Here is an 18,952-nt window from a genome sequence, read left to right as displayed (position 1 = left end):
CACTGCATACCTGTTCTGTGAACCCGCCACTGTATACCTGTTCTGTTTAGTGAACCCGCCACTGTATACCTGTTCTGTTTAGTGAACCCGCCACTGCATACCTGTTCTGTTCAGTGGACCCGCCACTGTATACCTGTTCAGTGAACCCGCCACTGCATACCTGTTCTGTTTAGTGAACCCGCCACTGTATACCTGTTCTGTTTAGTGAACCCGCCACTGCATACCTGTTCTGTTCAGTGGACCCGCCACTGTATACCTGTTCAGTGAACCCGCCACTGTATACCTGTTCTGTTTAGTGAACCCGCCACTGCATACCTGTTCTGTTCAGTGGACCCGCCACTGTATACCTGTTCAGTGAACCCGCCACTGCATACCTGTTGTGTTCAGTGAACCTGCCACTGCATACCTGTTCTGTGAACCCGCCACTGTATACCTGTTCTGTTTAGTGAACCCGCCACTGTATACCTGTTCTGTTTAGTGAACCCGCCACTGCATACCTGTTCTGTTCAGTGGACCCGCCACTGTATACCTGTTCAGTGAACCCGCCACTGCATACCTGTTGTGTTCAGTGAACCTGCCACTGCATACCTGTTCTGTGAACCCGCCACTGTATACCTGTTCTGTTTAGTGAACCCGCCACTGTATACCTGTTCTGTTTAGTGAACCCGCCACTGTATACCTGTTCTGTTTAGTGAACCCGCCACTGCATACCTGTTCTGTTCAGTGGACCCGCCACTGTATACCTGTTCAGTGAACCCGCCACTGCATACCTGTTGTGTTCAGTGAACCTGCCACTGCATACCTGTTCTGTGAACCCGCCACTGTATACCTGTTCTGTTTAGTGAACCCACCACTGTATACCTGTTCTGTTTAGTGAACCCGCCACTGCATACCTGTTCTGTTCAGTGGACCCGCCACTGTATACCTGTTCAGTGAACCCGCCACTGCATACCTGTTGTGTTCAGTGAACCTGCCACTGCATACCTGTTCAGTGAACCTGCCACTGCATACCTGTTCTGTGAACCCACCACTGCATACCTGTTCTGTGAACCCACCACTGCATACCTGTTCTGTGAACCCACCACTGCATACCTGTTCAGTGAACCCACCACTGCATACCTGTTCTGTGAACCCGCCACTGTATACCTGTTCTGTTTAGTGAACCCGCCACTGTATACCTGTTCTGTTTAGTGAACCCGCCACTGTATACCTGTTCTGTTTAGTGAACCCGCCACTGCATACCTGTTCTGTTCAGTGGACCCGCCACTGTATACCTGTTCAGTGAACCCGCCACTGCATACCTGTTGTGTTCAGTGAACCTGCCACTGCATACCTGTTCAGTGAACCTGCCACTGCATACCTGTTCTGTGAACCCACCACTGCATACCTGTTCTGTGAACCCACCACTGCATACCTGTTCTGTGAACCCACCACTGCATACCTGTTCTGTTTAGTGAACCCGCCACTGTATACCTGTTCTGTTTAGTGAACCCGCCACTGCATACCTGTTCTGTTCAGTGGACCCGCCACTGTATACCTGTTCAGTGAACCCGCCACTGTATACCTGTTCTGTTTAGTGAACCCGCCACTGCATACCTGTTCTGTTCAGTGGACCCGCCACTGTATACCTGTTCAGTGAACCCGCCACTGCATACCTGTTGTGTTCAGTGAACCTGCCACTGCATACCTGTTCTGTGAACCCGCCACTGTATACCTGTTCTGTTTAGTGAACCCGCCACTGTATACCTGTTCTGTTTAGTGAACCCGCCACTGCATACCTGTTCTGTTCAGTGGACCCGCCACTGTATACCTGTTCAGTGAACCCGCCACTGCATACCTGTTGTGTTCAGTGAACCTGCCACTGCATACCTGTTCTGTGAACCCGCCACTGTATACCTGTTCTGTTTATTGAACCCGCCACTGTATACCTGTTCTGTTTAGTGAACCCGCCACTGTATACCTGTTCTGTTTAGTGAACCCGCCACTGCATACCTGTTCTGTTCAGTGGACCCGCCACTGTATACCTGTTCAGTGAACCCGCCACTGCATACCTGTTGTGTTCAGTGAACCTGCCACTGCATACCTGTTCAGTGAACCTGCCACTGCATACCTGTTCTGTGAACCCACCACTGCATACCTGTTCTGTGAACCCACCACTGCATACCTGTTCTGTGAACCCACCACTGCATACCTGTTCAGTGAACCCACCACTGCATACCTGTTCTGTGAACCCGCCACTGTATACCTGTTCTGTTTAGTGAACCCGCCACTGTATACCTGTTCTGTTTAGTGAACCCGCCACTGTATACCTGTTCTGTTCAGTGGACCCGCCACTGTATACCTGTTCAGTGAACCCGCCACTGCATACCTGTTGTGTTCAGTGAACCTGCCACTGCATACCTGTTCTGTGAATCCGCCACTGTATACCTGTTCTGTTTAGTGAACCCACCGCATCAGTGCGCATACCTGTGCAGTTAAGTGAACCCACCTACCTACGTGAGTGCACGCAGTGTGATATACCACTCCGTGCATACCCGATATGGACAAAACAGGTAGAGGAAGAGGTAGTGCCAGAGCCAGAGGAAGGCCACCCGGCAGGTCTGCGCGAGGTTGTGTAAATGTAATTTCGTGTGGACCTAGCCCACAGTACAGTGCTCGGAAGAAGGCACGTCCCATCACCTCCCAAGATTGTCAGGACGTGGTTGAGTATTTAGCGACACAGAACACCTCATCTTGCTCAGCCACCAGCGCTACTACTAGCACCACTTCCGCTGCATTTGACACTTCGCAAGAATTATTTAGTGTTGAAATCACTGATGCACAGCCATTGTTGTTACAGCCAGATGAATTTTCACCAGCTAATATGTCTGAGTTACGCGGCAACACTATGGATGTAACGTGTCAGGAGGATGAAGGACCTACTGATGGTGAAAGTTTGGATTTGTCTGAGGCAAGCGAAGCTGGGCAGGATGACTACGATGATGACGGTAATAGGGATCCCCTGTATGTTCCCAATAGAGGAGATGAAGAGGGGGACAGTTCAGAGGGGGAGTCAGAGAGTAGTAGGAGGAGAGAAGTTGCTGAAAGAAGCTGGGGCAGCTCTTCGTCAGAAACAGCTGGTGGCAGAGTCCGGCACCATGTATCGCCACCTATGTACAGCCAGCCAACTTGCCCTTCAGCATCAGCTGCTAAGGTCCCCATAGTGCCCACATCCCAGGGTGGCTCAGCGGTGTGGAAATTTTTTAATGTGTGTGCCTCAGATCGGACCAAAGCCATCTGTTCGCTCTGCCAACAAAAATTGAGCCGTGGAAAGGCCAACACTCACGTAGGGACAAGTGCCTTACGAAGGCACCTGGAGAAAAGGCACAAACAGCAATGGGATGGCCACCTGAGCAAAAGCAGCAGCAGCACACAAAAGCAAAGCCACCCTCCTTCTCCTCTTCCTCCTCCATCAGGTGCATTATCTGCTTCTGCCGCTTTCTCCCTTCCACCTTCACAGGCACCCTCCTCCACTCCGCCTCTGCCCTTGAGCGCTTCCTGCTCCTCTGCCCACAGCAGCAGTCAGGTGTCCGTGAAGAAAATATTTGAGCGGAAGAAGCCAATTTCGGCCAGTCACCCCCTTGCCCGGCGTCTGACAGCTGGCGTGGCGGAACTGTTAGCTCGGCAGCTGTTACCATACCGGCTGGTGGACTCTGAGGCCTTCCGTAAATTTGTGGCCATCGGAACACCGCAGTGGAAGATGCCAGGCCGCACTTATTTTTTGAGAAAGGCCATACCCCAACTGCACCGTGAAGTTGAGAGGCAAGTGGTGTCATCTCTTGCGAAGAGCGTTGGGTCAAGGGTACACCTGACCACGGATGCCTGGTCTGCCAAGCACGGGCAGGGCCGCTACATTACGTACACAGCCCATTGGGTGAACCTGGTGGTGAACGATGGCAAGCAGGGCGCAGCGGACCAAATTGTGACACCTCCACGGCTTGCAGGCAGGCCTCCTGCCACCTCCTCTCCTCCTGCTACATGCTCTTCGCTTTCCTCCTCCTCCTTGGCTGAGTGGCAGTTCTCCTCTCCAGCTACACAGCCCCAGCTCCGCAGGGCCTATGCTGCATGCCAGGTACGACGCTGTCACGCCATCTTAGACATGTCTTGTCTCAAAGCGGAGAGTCACACTGGAGCAGCTCTCCTGGCTGCTCTTAAGAAACAGGTGGATGAGTGGCTGACCCCGCACCACCTGGAGATAGGCAACGTGGTGTGCGACAACGGCAGCAATCTGCTTGCCGCTTTGCATATGGGGAAGCTGACACACATACCCTGCATGGCACATGTCATGAATCTAGTGGTTCAAAGATTTGTGGCAAAGTACCCTGGCTTAGCGAATGTCCTGAAGCAGGCCAGGAAGTTCTGTGGGCATTTGAGGCGGTCTTACACAGCCATGGCACGCTTTGCGGAAATTCAGCGCAAAAACAACATGCCGGTGAGACGCCTCATTTGCGATAGCCCGACTCGCTGGAACTCGACCCTGCTCATGTTCTCCCGCCTGCTAGAACAGAAGAAAGCCGTGACCCACTACCTCTACAACTACAGTAGAATGAAACAGTCTGGGAAGATGGGGATGTTCTGGCCCGACAACTGGACACTGATGGAAAATGCATGCAGGCTCATGCGGCCGTTTGAGGAGGTGACCAACCTGGTGAGCCGCAGTGAGGGCACCATCAGCGACTTAATTCCGTACGCTTACTTCTTGGAGCGTGCTGTGCGTAGAGTGGCGGATGAAGCTGTGAATGAGCGTGACCAGGAACCGTTACGGCAGGAACAGGCATGGGACCAATTTTCATCAGACCCAGCTGTTTCCTCAACACCTGCGGCAGCACAGAGGGGGGAGGAGGAGGAAGAAGAGAAGTCGTGTGCAGAAGACGAGTCAGACTCAGAGGATGATGAGCAAGGTGTTTCTTTGGGGGAGGAGGAGGAGGAGGAGGAGGAGGGGACAGCGGCAGGAGAACAACCTCAGCAGGCATCGCAAGGGGCTTGTGCTGCTCAACCTTCCCGTGGTATTGTTCGCGGCTGGGGGGAGGAGGTTGACTTACCTGACGTCACTGAGGAAGAGCAAGAGGAGATGGAGGGTACTGGATCCGACTTTGTGCAGATGTCGTCTTTTATGCTGTCCTGCCTGTTGAGGGACCCCCGTATAAAAACCTCAAGGGGAATGAGCTGTACTGGGTGGCCACACTACTAGACCCTCGGTACAGGCACAAAGTGGCGGACCTGTTACCAACTCACCGGAAGGTGGAAAGGATGCAGCACATGCAGAACCAGCTGTCAACTATGCTTTACAATGCCTTTAAGGGTGATGTGACGGCACAACGCCAGCAAGGTACCACTGACACTAATCCTCCTCCCGTGTCCACGCAGTCAAAGACAGGACGCTCCAGCGATCTCATGGTGATGTCGGACATGCGGACGTTCTTTAGTCCAACGCCTCGCCGTAGCCCTTCCGGATCCACCCTCCACCAACGCCTGGAACGGCAGGTAGCCGACTACCTGGCCTTAAGTGTGGATGTAGACACTGCTGTGAACAGCGATGAGGAACCCTTGAACTACTGGGTGCGCAGGCTTGACCTGTGGCCAGAGCTGTCCCAATTTGCCATCCAACTTCTCTCCTGCCCTGCCGCAAGCGTCCTGTCAGAAAGGACCTTCAGCGCAGCTGGAGGCATTGTCACAGAGAAGAGAAGTCGCCTAAGTCACAAAAGTGTTAAGTACCTCACCTTTATCAAAATGAATGAGGCATGGATCCCGGAGGGCTGCTGCCCGCCCCAAGACTAAGTCAGTCCCCGCACACACAGCATCTCTGCCTGCACGCCGTGTGACTGGCTGCCTGGCCTGCCCCAAGAAGACTAAGTCGCTCCCAGTCCCTCCACACAGCATGTCTGCCTGCAGGCCGCTTGACTACCTTCTCCGCCACCACCAACAGGGTCCGGGACTCCAGGCGGATTGCTGAATTTTTTAGGCCGCTGCTAGCAGCGGCCGCTGTAATAATTTTTCGGGTGCGTGTACATGACTGCCTAATTTTTCTGGCTGCACTGCGGGCAGCTGCAACAACAAAAGAAAAGGCATGTACATGCGCCCATTCCCCTTCGTGATCATTACCTTGCCGTGGTGAAGGGGCTTGCGTATCACAATGAAGCAATGACCGGCGCCTAGATGAGTGTCTCGGGGGGGCACACCCACGATAATAAGGTCGTTGCCTCATTGTGGTCAGACCAAATTTGATCAGCTGGACAGTCACTGTTCTGTCATTCAGCTACATCAGCCAGGCGACCATATGGGCTGTAAAGCCACCAAAACCTGCACTCTCGCCATGGTGCGCACCAGTCCAGCACGGCCGTCACTACACAAACAGCTGTTTGCGCTGCGTTACACGGTGAGTTTGGTGTGTCAGTGTGAAGCAGTACCTTAATTACACTACCTGATTGATGTATACACATGCAAGATGTTTGAAAGCACTTTAGGCCTGTCATTTAGCATTCAATGTGATTTCTGCCCTTAAAACGCTGCTTTGCGTCAAATCCAGATTTTTCCCGGGGACTTTTGGCATGTATCCCACTCCGCCATGCCCCCCTCCAGGTGTTAGACCCCTTGAAACATCTTTTCCATCACTTTTGTGGCCAGCATAATTATTTTTTTTTTCAAAGTTCGCATCCCCATTGAAGTCTATTGCGGTTCGCGAACTTTAACGCGAACCGAACCTTCCGCGGAAGTTCGCGAACCAGGTTCGCGAACCTAAAATCGGAGGTTCGGCCCAACTCTATTTACAAGCCCATAATTTTTAAAAACTATATTAATACACTCCTTTGACATGCATATTTATAAAGTTCAGACCCTTAGGTAACTATTTATGTGTTTTTTTTTGGTTTTTTTTTTATTATTGTAAAAAATTTTTTTTAATTAAAAATTGTATGTGGGTAATTTTTGGTGTGGGGGGTTAACAGTTATTTTTTTTAATGTAAGAAAGTGTATTGGTGTAATGTAAAATGTATGTGGGTGTACATTTACTATTTGGCCACAAGATGGCCACAGTCAAATAGTCCTGGGAGCGAACGAGCTCGCTCCCAGTAAGAAGATTGAAGCAGGGGAACTTTTGGAACGCAGAAAAGCTGCAGCATCTGGAGAGATGCTGTCGGCTTTTCTCCGGGAAGGGGTCCGATCAGTGAAAGGGGTCTATAATCCCTTTCACTGTTCGCTGGGCTAACGGCCGTTAGCGGGAGCGCGCACGGGGGGGGGGCCCGCGGGAGCGCGCGCAGCCTAACTGGACGAAAAATTTCACCCAGTTAGACTGAAGTGGTTAAAATCAACAATTATGGAGACAATCGTAGCGCAGTATGAAAAATAAAAAGGGAAAAAATACTTAAGTTCATGTAGGAATATGTCCTTTCTGGGAAAACACGTGCAGTTCTTTGTTTCAGTTCAGGAGCCAAAATTCAGACAAGATGTCTGCTACTCTTCCTCATAGCAGCGGCAGGTACCCATGAAGATGGAATTGGAGGAATGAAGGAGGAGGCCCTCAGAAACACTTTTGAATAAACCACAATTTTGGGTGGAGTCTCAGGTTCAGCCCAGGGGCTGGACAGGGTGCGGTTAACCTCCTGTGTGGGTTTCTAGTGCCCACCAAATATGACAGTTTTTATATCTCGGCTTACGCTTCCTGCACACACATAAGTCACCGATTGATATTCCTCAGAATGTGCCAGTTCATATGTCTTCAAACTTGGGTGCTTTCGCATGCCCGGTTACGAAGTAGCGGAATACCTCGGGTTCTGGGTATGTCAGTGGCCTCAATTTAATATTAAAATATTCACCAGATCCAGACCAGCAGAATGAGATAACTTTGATACCTCTCAAATGAACGGTATTCCTTAAACCGGCTAAAAATCATAAACTCCATGTATTTCTAAGCTGTCTACATGGCTCCGGTGAGTCTGAGCCCTTGCTGTGAGGGAAGCTCACTTTGCTAGGGCTCACCAAATTGTATCCTTTCCAAATGGCAGGCTCACACAGTCGCAGACAAAAGGGCTTCATGAAAAGACTTCCTCTAGCAGCCCTGAAAGCTAGATTTCCAAAAGAAGACCCTCTAGACATCAAATCTTGATATGGCAACGCAACGACAATCTGTTCAGGAAACCGATTGCGTTTTCTGGTCTCACAGCTCTTCCGTAACACCCATTATTTAACCCCGCCCGCAATGTCCACGTCATGCATTGCCATTTTATCTGATTGTTATTTTTTTTTTATGGCATGTGTAGAATGCTTCATATGTTGTCATTGATATCTGTCTCAGGGCTTATCTTGTCCTTGGCAATATCTTCATGTTAATGGTAATAGCTGCTTTCTTAGTAAATTTTGCATTTTTTGAGACCTTTTTTTCCATTTCCAATAGTCTTTTTTTTTTTTTTTTTTTTTTTGTCCTTGTGTGACACTGACATTAGAAACAGTAATTCTTTCCTGTGACCCAGTGATTTATAAAGGATGACATGTAGGATGCATTTCTAAGATGTTGCTTAACTCTTGATGTAAATTCTGGTGTATTCAAAGTGAATACTCTGAGTCAAAACTTAAATGAGGCAACTTTGACCGCGGTAGAGGGGGGCTTAACAAACCCATGTGGCCCTCTGATCCGATGCTTCCCATGCTTCCTCCTCCATCCTGGATGGAGGAAGTGTAGGAGTTGGACAATTCGGAGCAGACAGCCGATTGGGTATGTAAACCCCCTCTCCCGCAGTCCCAGCTGTCTCATTTCAATTTCAATTCCCAGTAGCTACGAGTAGGTAGCTACTCAGTAAAAGCAATACTAACGGACAGTTCATTACATATTGGGCACCCTACCTCCCCCCCCACACACACACGGCCTTCCCCCCTCCCCCTCTACCATAGACAGCCTCCCCTCTCTACCCCATAGACTGCCTCCCCTCTCTACCCCACATATAGCCTCCCGCCTCCACCACAGACAGCCTCCACCACCACCTACAGCCTTTTTCCTCCACCCCACAGACAACCTCCACCACCACAAAGCCTCCCCCTTCCACCCCACTCACAGCCTCCTGCCTCCACTACCACAAACAGCCTCTCCCTCCATGCAACAGACAGCCTCCCCCCTCCACCCCACAGACAGTCTTTCCCCTCCACCCCACAGACAGCCTTCACCACCACAAACAGTCTCCCCCCTCCACCCCACTGACAGTCTCCCGCTTCCACCACAAACGGCCTCTCCCTTCACCCCACAGACAGTCTTATGCCTCCACCACCACAAACAGCCTCCCCCCTCCACCCCACTGACAGTCTCCCGCTTCCACCACAAACGGCCTCCTTCTCCACCCCACAGACAGTCTTATGCCTCCACCACCACAAACAGCCTCCCCCCTCCACCCCACTGACAGTCTCCCGCTTCCACCACAAACGGCCTCCTTCTCCACCCCACAGACAGTCTTATGCCTCCACCACCACAAACAGCCTCCCCTCTCCACACCACTGACAGTCTCCCGCTTCCACCACAAACGGCCTCTCCCTCCACCCCACAGACAGTCTTATGCCTCCACCACCACAAACAGCCTCCCCCCTCCACCCCACTGACAGTCTCCCGCTTCCACCACAAACGGCCTCCTTCTCCACCCCACAGACAGTCTTATGCCTCCACCACCACAAACAGCCTCCCCTCTCCACACCACTGACAGTCTCCCGCTTCCACCACAAACGGCCTCTCCCTCCACCCCACAGACAGTCTTATGCCTCCACCACCACAAACAGCCTTCCCGCTCCACGCCACAGAACATACCTGGCCCGATTATTCAGACTTAGCTCTGTATATGCAGACTATGCTAAGCGATCTTGGCTGGGCTGGAGTGCTCCTGGCTGCAGCACTTTCAAGGCCATATTACTACCTGGGCAACCACTATGGAGCAACTGCACGGGGCAGAGCTTAACAGTGCACGGTAGCTCCGTGCACGGCCGCTCCACCTCCACCAACTAACAGGCCTGAGCAGGAGGGGGGGGGGCGGAGTGTTGCTAAGCATCTCTGTGCTGCTTCCGCTCCACCCTCTCCAGACATGCGGCGGTTGTATTGATTGGTGGCGATGGGGACACAGCACGCATGCCCACAGAGACGGCTTTGTGTGGCGGCTCGGGCACACATGCCATAGGTTTGCCATCGCTGGTATATATTCATGCCTATCTCAAAATGCTATATATAATTTCAAGTACATTGTAAGTCATGGAGAACCAGACCCACTAGGATGTTGTGAAGGACTAAATGGGTAATTTTAACCTCCCTAAAATCTTATTGGTTTTTGCTTCCGTAACACTCCTACTTTCCAAGTTTTACCCACAGACTAATATCAGTCCATACAGGGTACTCTAAACTCCTACTTCCCTGGCCTTGCGTACTTACAAACAGTACAGTATATGCAATGATGAAAGCCAGGATAGCCTGAAACGGCTGTCTGCAAGTTGGATTATATTGCTCTACATGAATAGGTAGGAATGCTGTGAACCGGCCATGCTTGTTTTATGTCAGGCTTTTCAGGAACATAGAGGAATGGTGAAATGTGGAAGCCTCCCTTAATAATAAGGGAGCTCCAAGATATCTAGCTCCACTCAGATAAGAGGTTATGTTTAATGTACACCTGAAGTGGGGAAAAAAGTTAGACACTTACAGTACATCAGTAGTGGGAAGACTCTGGAAGATGGTCCTCTAACAGCACACTGTTCCATCATTGTTCATCTGTACCTGTTCGACTCAGCGCGGGTTGAATGGGTTTCTTCTGGCTGCGAGTGGACAGGGACAAACACATTGAAACTGGGCATAAGCACGTAAGGTCCATGTATGCCCGGTAAAAATTTTTACTTGCACATTCCCAGTCCAGATGTGCTTGCCAACAGCTGAGAGTACAGCCACAAGATAAAGAGGGACACGGTGAGCTACAGAGGGGGATCCAGGATGCCTGTCCAGAGGCTTCCAACTACTGAGGTAAGTATCAAACTATTTATTGTTTTAATTATTTTGGGTGTGCTGTAAGGAAGATGTTAACATTAGGTGAAAAGGTTAAAGTTAGGCATCAGGAGGACAAGGATTAGTTACAGGTAGCAAAGTGAGAGGGATCAGACAGCAAAAGTTGCGATAAGCAGCTGAACTGCCTCTCTGGCACTCAAATGACTGATGCCAGAATCTCACACACACAGTCATTTATGCCATAGTTGGAGAGACATCGTGTATGCTCTTCTTGGAAGGAATTTTCTGTCAGTAGTTATTAACCTAAGAGGCAGATAGGTAATTAACATAGGTTAGTTGGGATGTTTCATCCTCCATGATTTGAAAGCACGGTGTAATGGCTGTAATTATGGTATATTTGACATGCTATTCCCACTTGTCTTCCACTTCTCTTTTATATTTGTGTATAAACAGCACCGTTTTAATTGAGGAATGAGACTCTTACCCTCCACTAGACTGGGATTACTAGAGTGTCTATTGAAAATGCTGGCATGTTTTGTAATACAACAATGATGTGTTTGTTTTCTTCACAGAGAGTGCAAGTGACACACAAAGAGAAAGTAGTTTAAAGGAGTTGATACATGAATTACCAGAGACACACTACAGCCTGCTGAAGTACCTCTGTCACTTTCTGACTCAAGTGGTAGAGCTGCATACAGAAAATAAAATGAATGTCTACAATCTAGCCACTGTGTTTGGACCAAGTTGTTTTCAGTAAGTTTTTACTTTTTCTTTCTAATTAAACTATAAGTATTCATTTATTTTTGCCGTACTTGTGGCTGTGTCCCTACAAAGTGGAGTACCTTACTAGAAAATATGATCTCATTGTCAATCATGCATTGCTATAATGCGGACCACTACAATACACAACCAACATAGTTGCTACAGTTCGGTGTGCTTAATGCTACCATATCAGACTTATTATTTTTTTTAGCGCCACCATCTTCCACAGCGTTTTACAGAGTATAAAGTGTTGTCACTAACTGTCCCTCAGAGGGGTTCACAATTTAAAGAGACACTGAAGCGAAAAAAAAATATGATATAATGAATTGGTTGTGTACTATGAATAATTACTAGAAGATTAGCAGCAAAGAAAATATTCTCACACTTTTATTTTCAGGTATATAGTGTTTTTTCTAACATTGCCTTATTCTATAATATGTGCAGATTACACAACACTCAGCATTCAAAATGATTCTTTCAGAGCAGTCTGTGAAGTAATGACCTCTCCTCTAGCAGAGAAAAAGTAAACAGTTCACTTACAGTTGAGATAATAAAAGTCAGATAACAGCCCTCTCCACGACTAACTTAGTCGGAGAGCTTAATGGCTTGTTTGCATAGAGATAACAACTGGAGTTTCTCAACTCTTCCTGTACTGGAAACAATTAGACTGATGTATCTGATCTTAATGTTTTATTTTTTAGCTGTACTACACATACAAATCATAATATCATAATTTTTTTTTCGCTTCAGTGTCTCTTTAATCCCTACCATAGTGCAGAATAATGCAATCCAAGCAGCAGTAGCTACCAAGCAGCAGAATAATGCAATCCAAGCAGCAGTAGCTACTCTACCCACAAAGCCTGAAAGTGGCTCACCAGACTCGGGAGGTCACGTGATCACAATTTTAAAACCGTTTTTTTTTTAATTGTGGGGGCCTCATTTCATACAAAAAGGTAATGTTTAAGATTTGTGATTATTAAGCTACTAGTTGGTACTTTTCGATCTTTGTATAAGCTCTCTAACCAGAGATTATCAATGAGATGCAAATATTTTCTCCTTACATTCAAAATTATGTAAATATTATGCAGTCTTGAATGTGGACCAATAAAAATTGACAGGAAGTTATTTTGATTGGTCGAATTTCAAACTGCATATAATTTACATGCACTTTGAAAGCAAGGAATATTTGTTTGCATCTCATTGATCAGTCCTAGCTGTAACCAGTTGTTTACCAGTGTGGACAGATTCCTTACTTTGTCCTTGCAATCGCAATCTTAATTTCTGTACCAAGCTGTATGTTGAACATAATACATTTAAAATTGCTGCACGTTAAATTGGGCGTGAGGTGTACCTGATTATAGAATAGCATTAATTGTTTAAAGTATTTTCACATCTTCCTGAAATTTGGGAAGTGTAACCTTTGAATAAAAAAAGAAATAGTTCTGACAACTCTGAAAACCCTACAGTCAGTTTTCCAGATTACTCCAGGTAGTGTCTTTATTGGAGAGATTAGTATATTCAGCTACATTAAAGCCACAGTCCAGGTTTCCTCCATACATCCTTAGTGAGACTTCCTCATATTTGCCTAACTGTAGTCCACAATTTTGGGAAACATATTATCCCCGGATTGACTGATAGGTTCCACCCTGCATTAGCCTGGACACTTGCTGTCAGCCATCAGCGCACCATGTACAATTTTCATAAATGTATTAAGTGTGAGTGGCATCAGCTGAAATGGATCTTGTAGTGCAGGAGCTTTAGGGCAGGCACACACTCATAGATGGCTTCCCAGTATGGCAGAAAAAAGAATCCCACTCTGATTGGAATCTGATTGAGAGGGATATTTTATTTGAACACAGATTTTCAATGGATTGTAGCATGAATTCTATTGAAACTCAATCACCCCACCCCTATGGATGGGGGCCTTTGATCTACCACCACTCATGCCCATTATCCCCTACTGCCCCTGCGCCGTCTATCAAAATCTTCCATCTGGTCCAAACCATAATTTTGAACGAAGGCTGGCTGGTATTTGGGGGCATCATAGATTACTAGCGGCTATGATCTGAGTGATCAACTCTGTATTGAAAATTGGTGAGTTTTTGGGACTGCAGAAATAAATTGTAAACAAAAGCTGCCCAGAGAGACCTTCTTTGAATTTTGCTGATGAGACTCTTGGTAATTACAGTGTTGGTATTGTTTACAATGCATGTTTAGTTCCATAGTTTTGCATTAGTGCATTGGGAGGACACATTCGCTTATATTCTTTCAGATTCTGTTAGCCATTTTTCTTAAAGGACACCCGAGGTGACATGGTGAGATAGACGTGTATGTACAGTGCCTAGCACACAAATTACTATGCTGTTTTCCCTTCTTTCTTTCTCTGTCTGAAAGTGTTAAACATCAGGTAGGTAAGTAACAGTTTCTGTCTGGGTCGGGACTGGGTCGGACTATAGGGTAACCCTAACTGATAAGGAAGTATAGCCATAAAACACTTTCCTGGCAGTAAATGGCTTCTGAGAGCAGGAAAGAGATAAAAAGGGTCAATGGTTCATAGATTTTAGCTCTGGCATACTTCAATGCATGTGTCATTGAGCAAAGACCATGCAACTGTAAAATCTTAAAAAGTACATTTAAATATAAAATAAAAGGTCATTTTTAGGAGACGGAGGATAGTTACAATTTTTAATGTCATCTGTTTATTTTCACCTTGGATATCCTTAAAGAAATTAACGGCAGGAAAATGGGTGGAGAGAAAACAGCGAGTTTCTCAAATCAGACCTCAAGTACCACCAACAGTGCATGTTTTGTGGAAATCTGCAGAGGTGGTTAAGCTCTGCTGAGACACTGATTACCTATGAATATTTGTAGCTTTTTGCAAAACAAGTACTGTTGGTGGGGGGGGGGGGGGGGGGGGGGGGGGGGGGGATATTGAGTGAATAAATTATATTCCCAAAAGTGCACCAGTGGCCACACAGTTGGCAAGTGGGGAGAAGAGACTCAGTCCCACTCAGGTTAAAAAATCACTCTCTGCAGTAATGGGCCAAAAGTTACCCTCCACTCAGGGTGGATTAAAATGAGCCGGCAATGGTGCACTCGCCTTCTCCGAGAAGATTGTATAGTGTATATACAAAGGTGCCAAAATATTTAAAAACCGTTTAAAAGGTGGAGGTAATGATGGATCCACCTCCCCACAGAGAACACAACAGTATCGTATCAGCAGAAACATGTTAGCTTATTTCTTACTCCAATAAAGATCTGCAACGCAGTTCACGGGTCTATTTCTCGCTTACTGAGGAAAAATACAAAAAGGAGCCACCGTAGAAGTGTCAAGAAGAATGTGAGCGCCTCTGTGTGAATCGATATATACACCATGGTGGATGGGTGTGTTACCCTTTTCCTTTCTACAGAGAGTGACTTCCTAGCCTGAGTGGGGGAATGATCGTTTTCCCCATATGCGCATACAGTGGTTGCAATTGGAGGCAACCCACCGTTGTGTGGACATTTTTATTTAATATTCGGTATAGTAAGTTATACATCAACGTTACTGCACTATTTGGTGCGTTCGACTTTTCTTTTTTGTCTTCTAGAAGAATCAGAAATGCATTTCTGAGTTTTCTTGGAGGAGTCCACCATTGCCGCCTCTTTTGAACTATATTAAAATATTTTATTTCCTGTTGGCGCCGCTAAACAATTGCTTAGCATTTTCCTCAAATAGTTGCCAGGCATTCAGCAAAATACTGTACGGCCCTTTAGAGGAGGCATCTCCCGCTAAGTGATCTTTATGGGTCTTATTCTGGCAAAGGTATCTGCAGCATTTCTTGCCCTGTCATAATGCTATATCAATAACCTAGTGTAAGCATGTATTACATAAGATGCATCATGACAGGAAGGCTCTCCTAATGAGACATTGGCCATATAGATAACATAACTGCTGACTCATTATGTCCCTTTGCCTATATATGAGTTGTCACTGACACACCACTTACTAGGTAACCAAATGTCATCCAGTAGAGAAAGGAGAGTCTGTTGCTGCTGCCAGTTTAACATTCTTTGACTTATTGAAAAGTCTCCCTTTAGCAATTCATAAGCAAAAATTAAAAAAAGGACTATTTAGTTTTCATTTATTTTAATCCCCTCTCCAGGTAAAAATCTACATAAGGCTGGACGCCCACTTGCGATTGCAAAATCGTTCTCAAAACACTGATGGTGCCCATACATTGAACAATTTTTTTCGATTAGATAATTTTGTTAGATTATTCCATTAGCTTGAATATAAAGATTATTCCTACATGTCCGATCGGATTTTTAGTGAAAATATGGGATAATCGATTCTTTTTTTCTTGATCGCTAAAAAGCTTATTTTAAACTTTCATTCGTTTTGATTGTTTAGGTCGAATAAAAGGGATAATTGAACTTTTTATTGTACCGTAGGGCACCTTTAGATTGATTTTGCAACTTAAAAGTGATTCCGGAGCGATTTAGAGTAAAGCAATTTTGGACCATCACTTTCCGTCAAAAAATGCTACAGGTTCCATGTTTGCGATTTTGGCAAATCGTAATCGCTCTGTAGGCTCCTAAACCAGCACTAAACCAGCTACTATCTTAGTTGCTGTTATTTTCTGGTATGTGACAGGAGGCATCGGCAACTAAAAAATGTGACCAGATAAACAGACTAATCATGCAGATTGCCACAGCGCTGGTGATAAGTTCCCAAAGGATGCAGCACGTTCCACTCGAGAGATCCCTCCAGTGCAGAAAGCGCACCCGGCTTGTGCACTCCAAGCAAATATAACCAGAAAAGGGATTCTCTCAGTGTATTTCAGCAAATGGGTACACGTTATTTAAAAAATAAAACACAGCCAGAATAGAGCAATGTGCACTCACATAATGAGGGTCCCAATCCACTTAGGGGACTCTCTTTGGTATATAGCACTTTCCACCAGTGTGGTACTCGCTCTCTCTACCTGGCACTCCAACAAGCACTGCTGCACTCGCTACGCTCAATACAATCTCATGCCACCTAGTGGGCAAGAAGGATATTTTTTTTGTGATTTTTTTTTTTATACTGCACACAATTCAAAAGTAATTTCTTCAGTCTATACATTCAGTCCACTTTGTTACACTTCCCTAGATCCCAGTCTCTTCGCATTTAGATAAACAGACTAGTTGAGAATGTTAGCAGACTCAGTGGCTGGGGCTATTGCAGCTGTCTGGACAGCTTCACCTTCCTGTACAGTCTAGACAATGTGGGAAGAGTGCTGCTATAGAGCTGAAAGTGTGGTACAAGAAGGGGCCAGTTTCTGGACTTATGACCTGGTAAAGTGATTATTTAGACATCTGTGAATTAAAGAGCTTCTGTCCAGATACAAGTACGGTAAGTTCTGCCTCTAAGTGCCTAAATAGGACTAGGAAGATGTATAGGCCTACAGTATAGTGAGCTCTAAAGAGAACCTGAGATGAGCTGTGTGGCCCAATTTGTACTTACCTGGAGCTTCCTCCAGCCCCATGAGCTGCTTTGACTCCCTCAACGTTCTCCCCAGCCACTCCATTCTTTCTTGGTCTCAGGCCAGCCGCCTTCTCCTGCACATGCGCAGCTCGGCCACGCTCACACCCCAGGTCGTGCTCCCGCAGCCTGGAGCATTCTGTGCCTGCACAGTAGTACTGCACAGCTGAAAAAGGCTCATGGGCACGGGACCATGACGGGGGCATGCGCTGAAGGCCGTGACTGGTGATGAATGACTCGATTACGGGAGGATTTCTGAGAGAACGTAGCAGCCGGGGAGGACATTGAGAGACCCCAAGCACCTCATAGGGCTGGAGGAAGCCTCAGGTAAGTACTAATACACCCTCTTTCAGTTTTAAGTTTTTCTAAGTAGAATACACTAAAAAATCAATCTAGTCCTTAACATTTTCTAAAATTATTGAAATATACCTTGCAAAACAACACAAAACAGATTCCACTGAGCCATTATTTATTTAACAAAAATTGAACATATACTCTGATTCAATAAAGTCAACATTCAAAACTCCAACCAGTACTGTTAGTTTCATAAAATCTTCTTTATGGATTATTTCTTAAAATCTCCATATGTACAGTGACACCAAATCTGACAAAAGTAGAATTAGGTTCACGGTGAAGTAAATAATTACTCAGTTCCTCCCAAAAAATTCAGTTCATGCTTTGTTCCAAAGCTAGCACTCATTGCAATAAATAAAGCTCAGAAAGAGTATTCCCAGTGGCAGCGGGCTCCTGTTTTACATGTGTCCTTTTGGACAAGAGTGCAACTGATTCCTCTCTAATGCTGGGTACACACGTTGAGATTTCCCGCTCGATTTGCGGGAACGAACGGTTCAATTCGATTATTTCAAACATGCTCGATTGGATTTCTATCGTTTTTTTCCATGTTAAGTATGCAAAATCGACGGCAAAAACGATCGAAATCCTATCGAGCATGTTTGAAATAATCGAATCGAACCGCGAATCGAGCGGGAAATCTCAACGTGTGTACCCAGCATAAGCTGCAACTCCTGAGAACCCAACCTCCCCCACCCTCATCTGCGTACATTTAAAAGTAGAATATCAGCAGTGTTACCAATTTGCTTCTATCACCTATTGCAACCTATTCTCGAACTTACCTTCCTTGCATCTATGCTTAACACTAACCTCTACCACTCACCCATGGCTAACACTAGCCTACTCCCTACCTATGTCTAACCTTAATGTATCCCCTACCTACACCTAACTCTAATACTGCCACTATGCTCACCTTAATTAGATCCCTGTAATGGATAAAATAGTGTATGCCTGTAGTGGATAAACTAGCCGCTACAATGCTCCTCCACTGTCTCTGCTATATAATGTATAAACTAGCCGCTATGATGCTCCACTGCTGTCCTTCTCCTGATTGTATCCACTACAGAGTCATACAGTGCATAAAATAGCTGCTATAATTCTTCACCACTGTTCCCAACACTGTTTTATCTACCACAGAGCAGAACTCTTTAGTGTATAAAATGGCCTCTATGATGCTCAGCACTGTCACAACAACGTTCCACTGCAGTGTAGCACAACTTCCCTGCCGCTATCTTCTCAGGTGCCTCCATCACCCAAATGACAGGCTGTTGCCAGTAATTCAGAATTTTAAAATGCGTGTCTATAGTGGCACCCATTGTTCCTGGCCGCAATCACACCAA

The 18,952-nt window shown here is 46.5% G+C and overlaps 1 protein-coding gene across 8 annotated transcripts in view; it reads left to right on the top strand.

The window, feature by feature from the left end:
- Positions 1–18,952, top strand: part of FAM13A (family with sequence similarity 13 member A) — a 397,958-nt gene that overhangs the window by 69,441 nt on the left and 309,565 nt on the right. For all 8 annotated transcript variants that reach the window (XM_068233233.1, XM_068233239.1, XM_068233222.1 and 5 more), the window contains one exon: positions 11,566–11,746. In XM_068233233.1, coding sequence (XP_068089334.1) covers positions 11,566–11,746 — 181 coding nt within the window. The remainder of the gene's footprint in view (positions 1–11,565; positions 11,747–18,952) is intronic.

Source organism: Hyperolius riggenbachi, chromosome 1 (genome assembly GCF_040937935.1).
Source record: "Hyperolius riggenbachi isolate aHypRig1 chromosome 1, aHypRig1.pri, whole genome shotgun sequence".
Classification (NCBI taxonomy): Eukaryota; Metazoa; Chordata; class Amphibia; order Anura; family Hyperoliidae; genus Hyperolius; species Hyperolius riggenbachi.
This window is presented reverse-complemented; position numbering and strand designations above follow the sequence as displayed.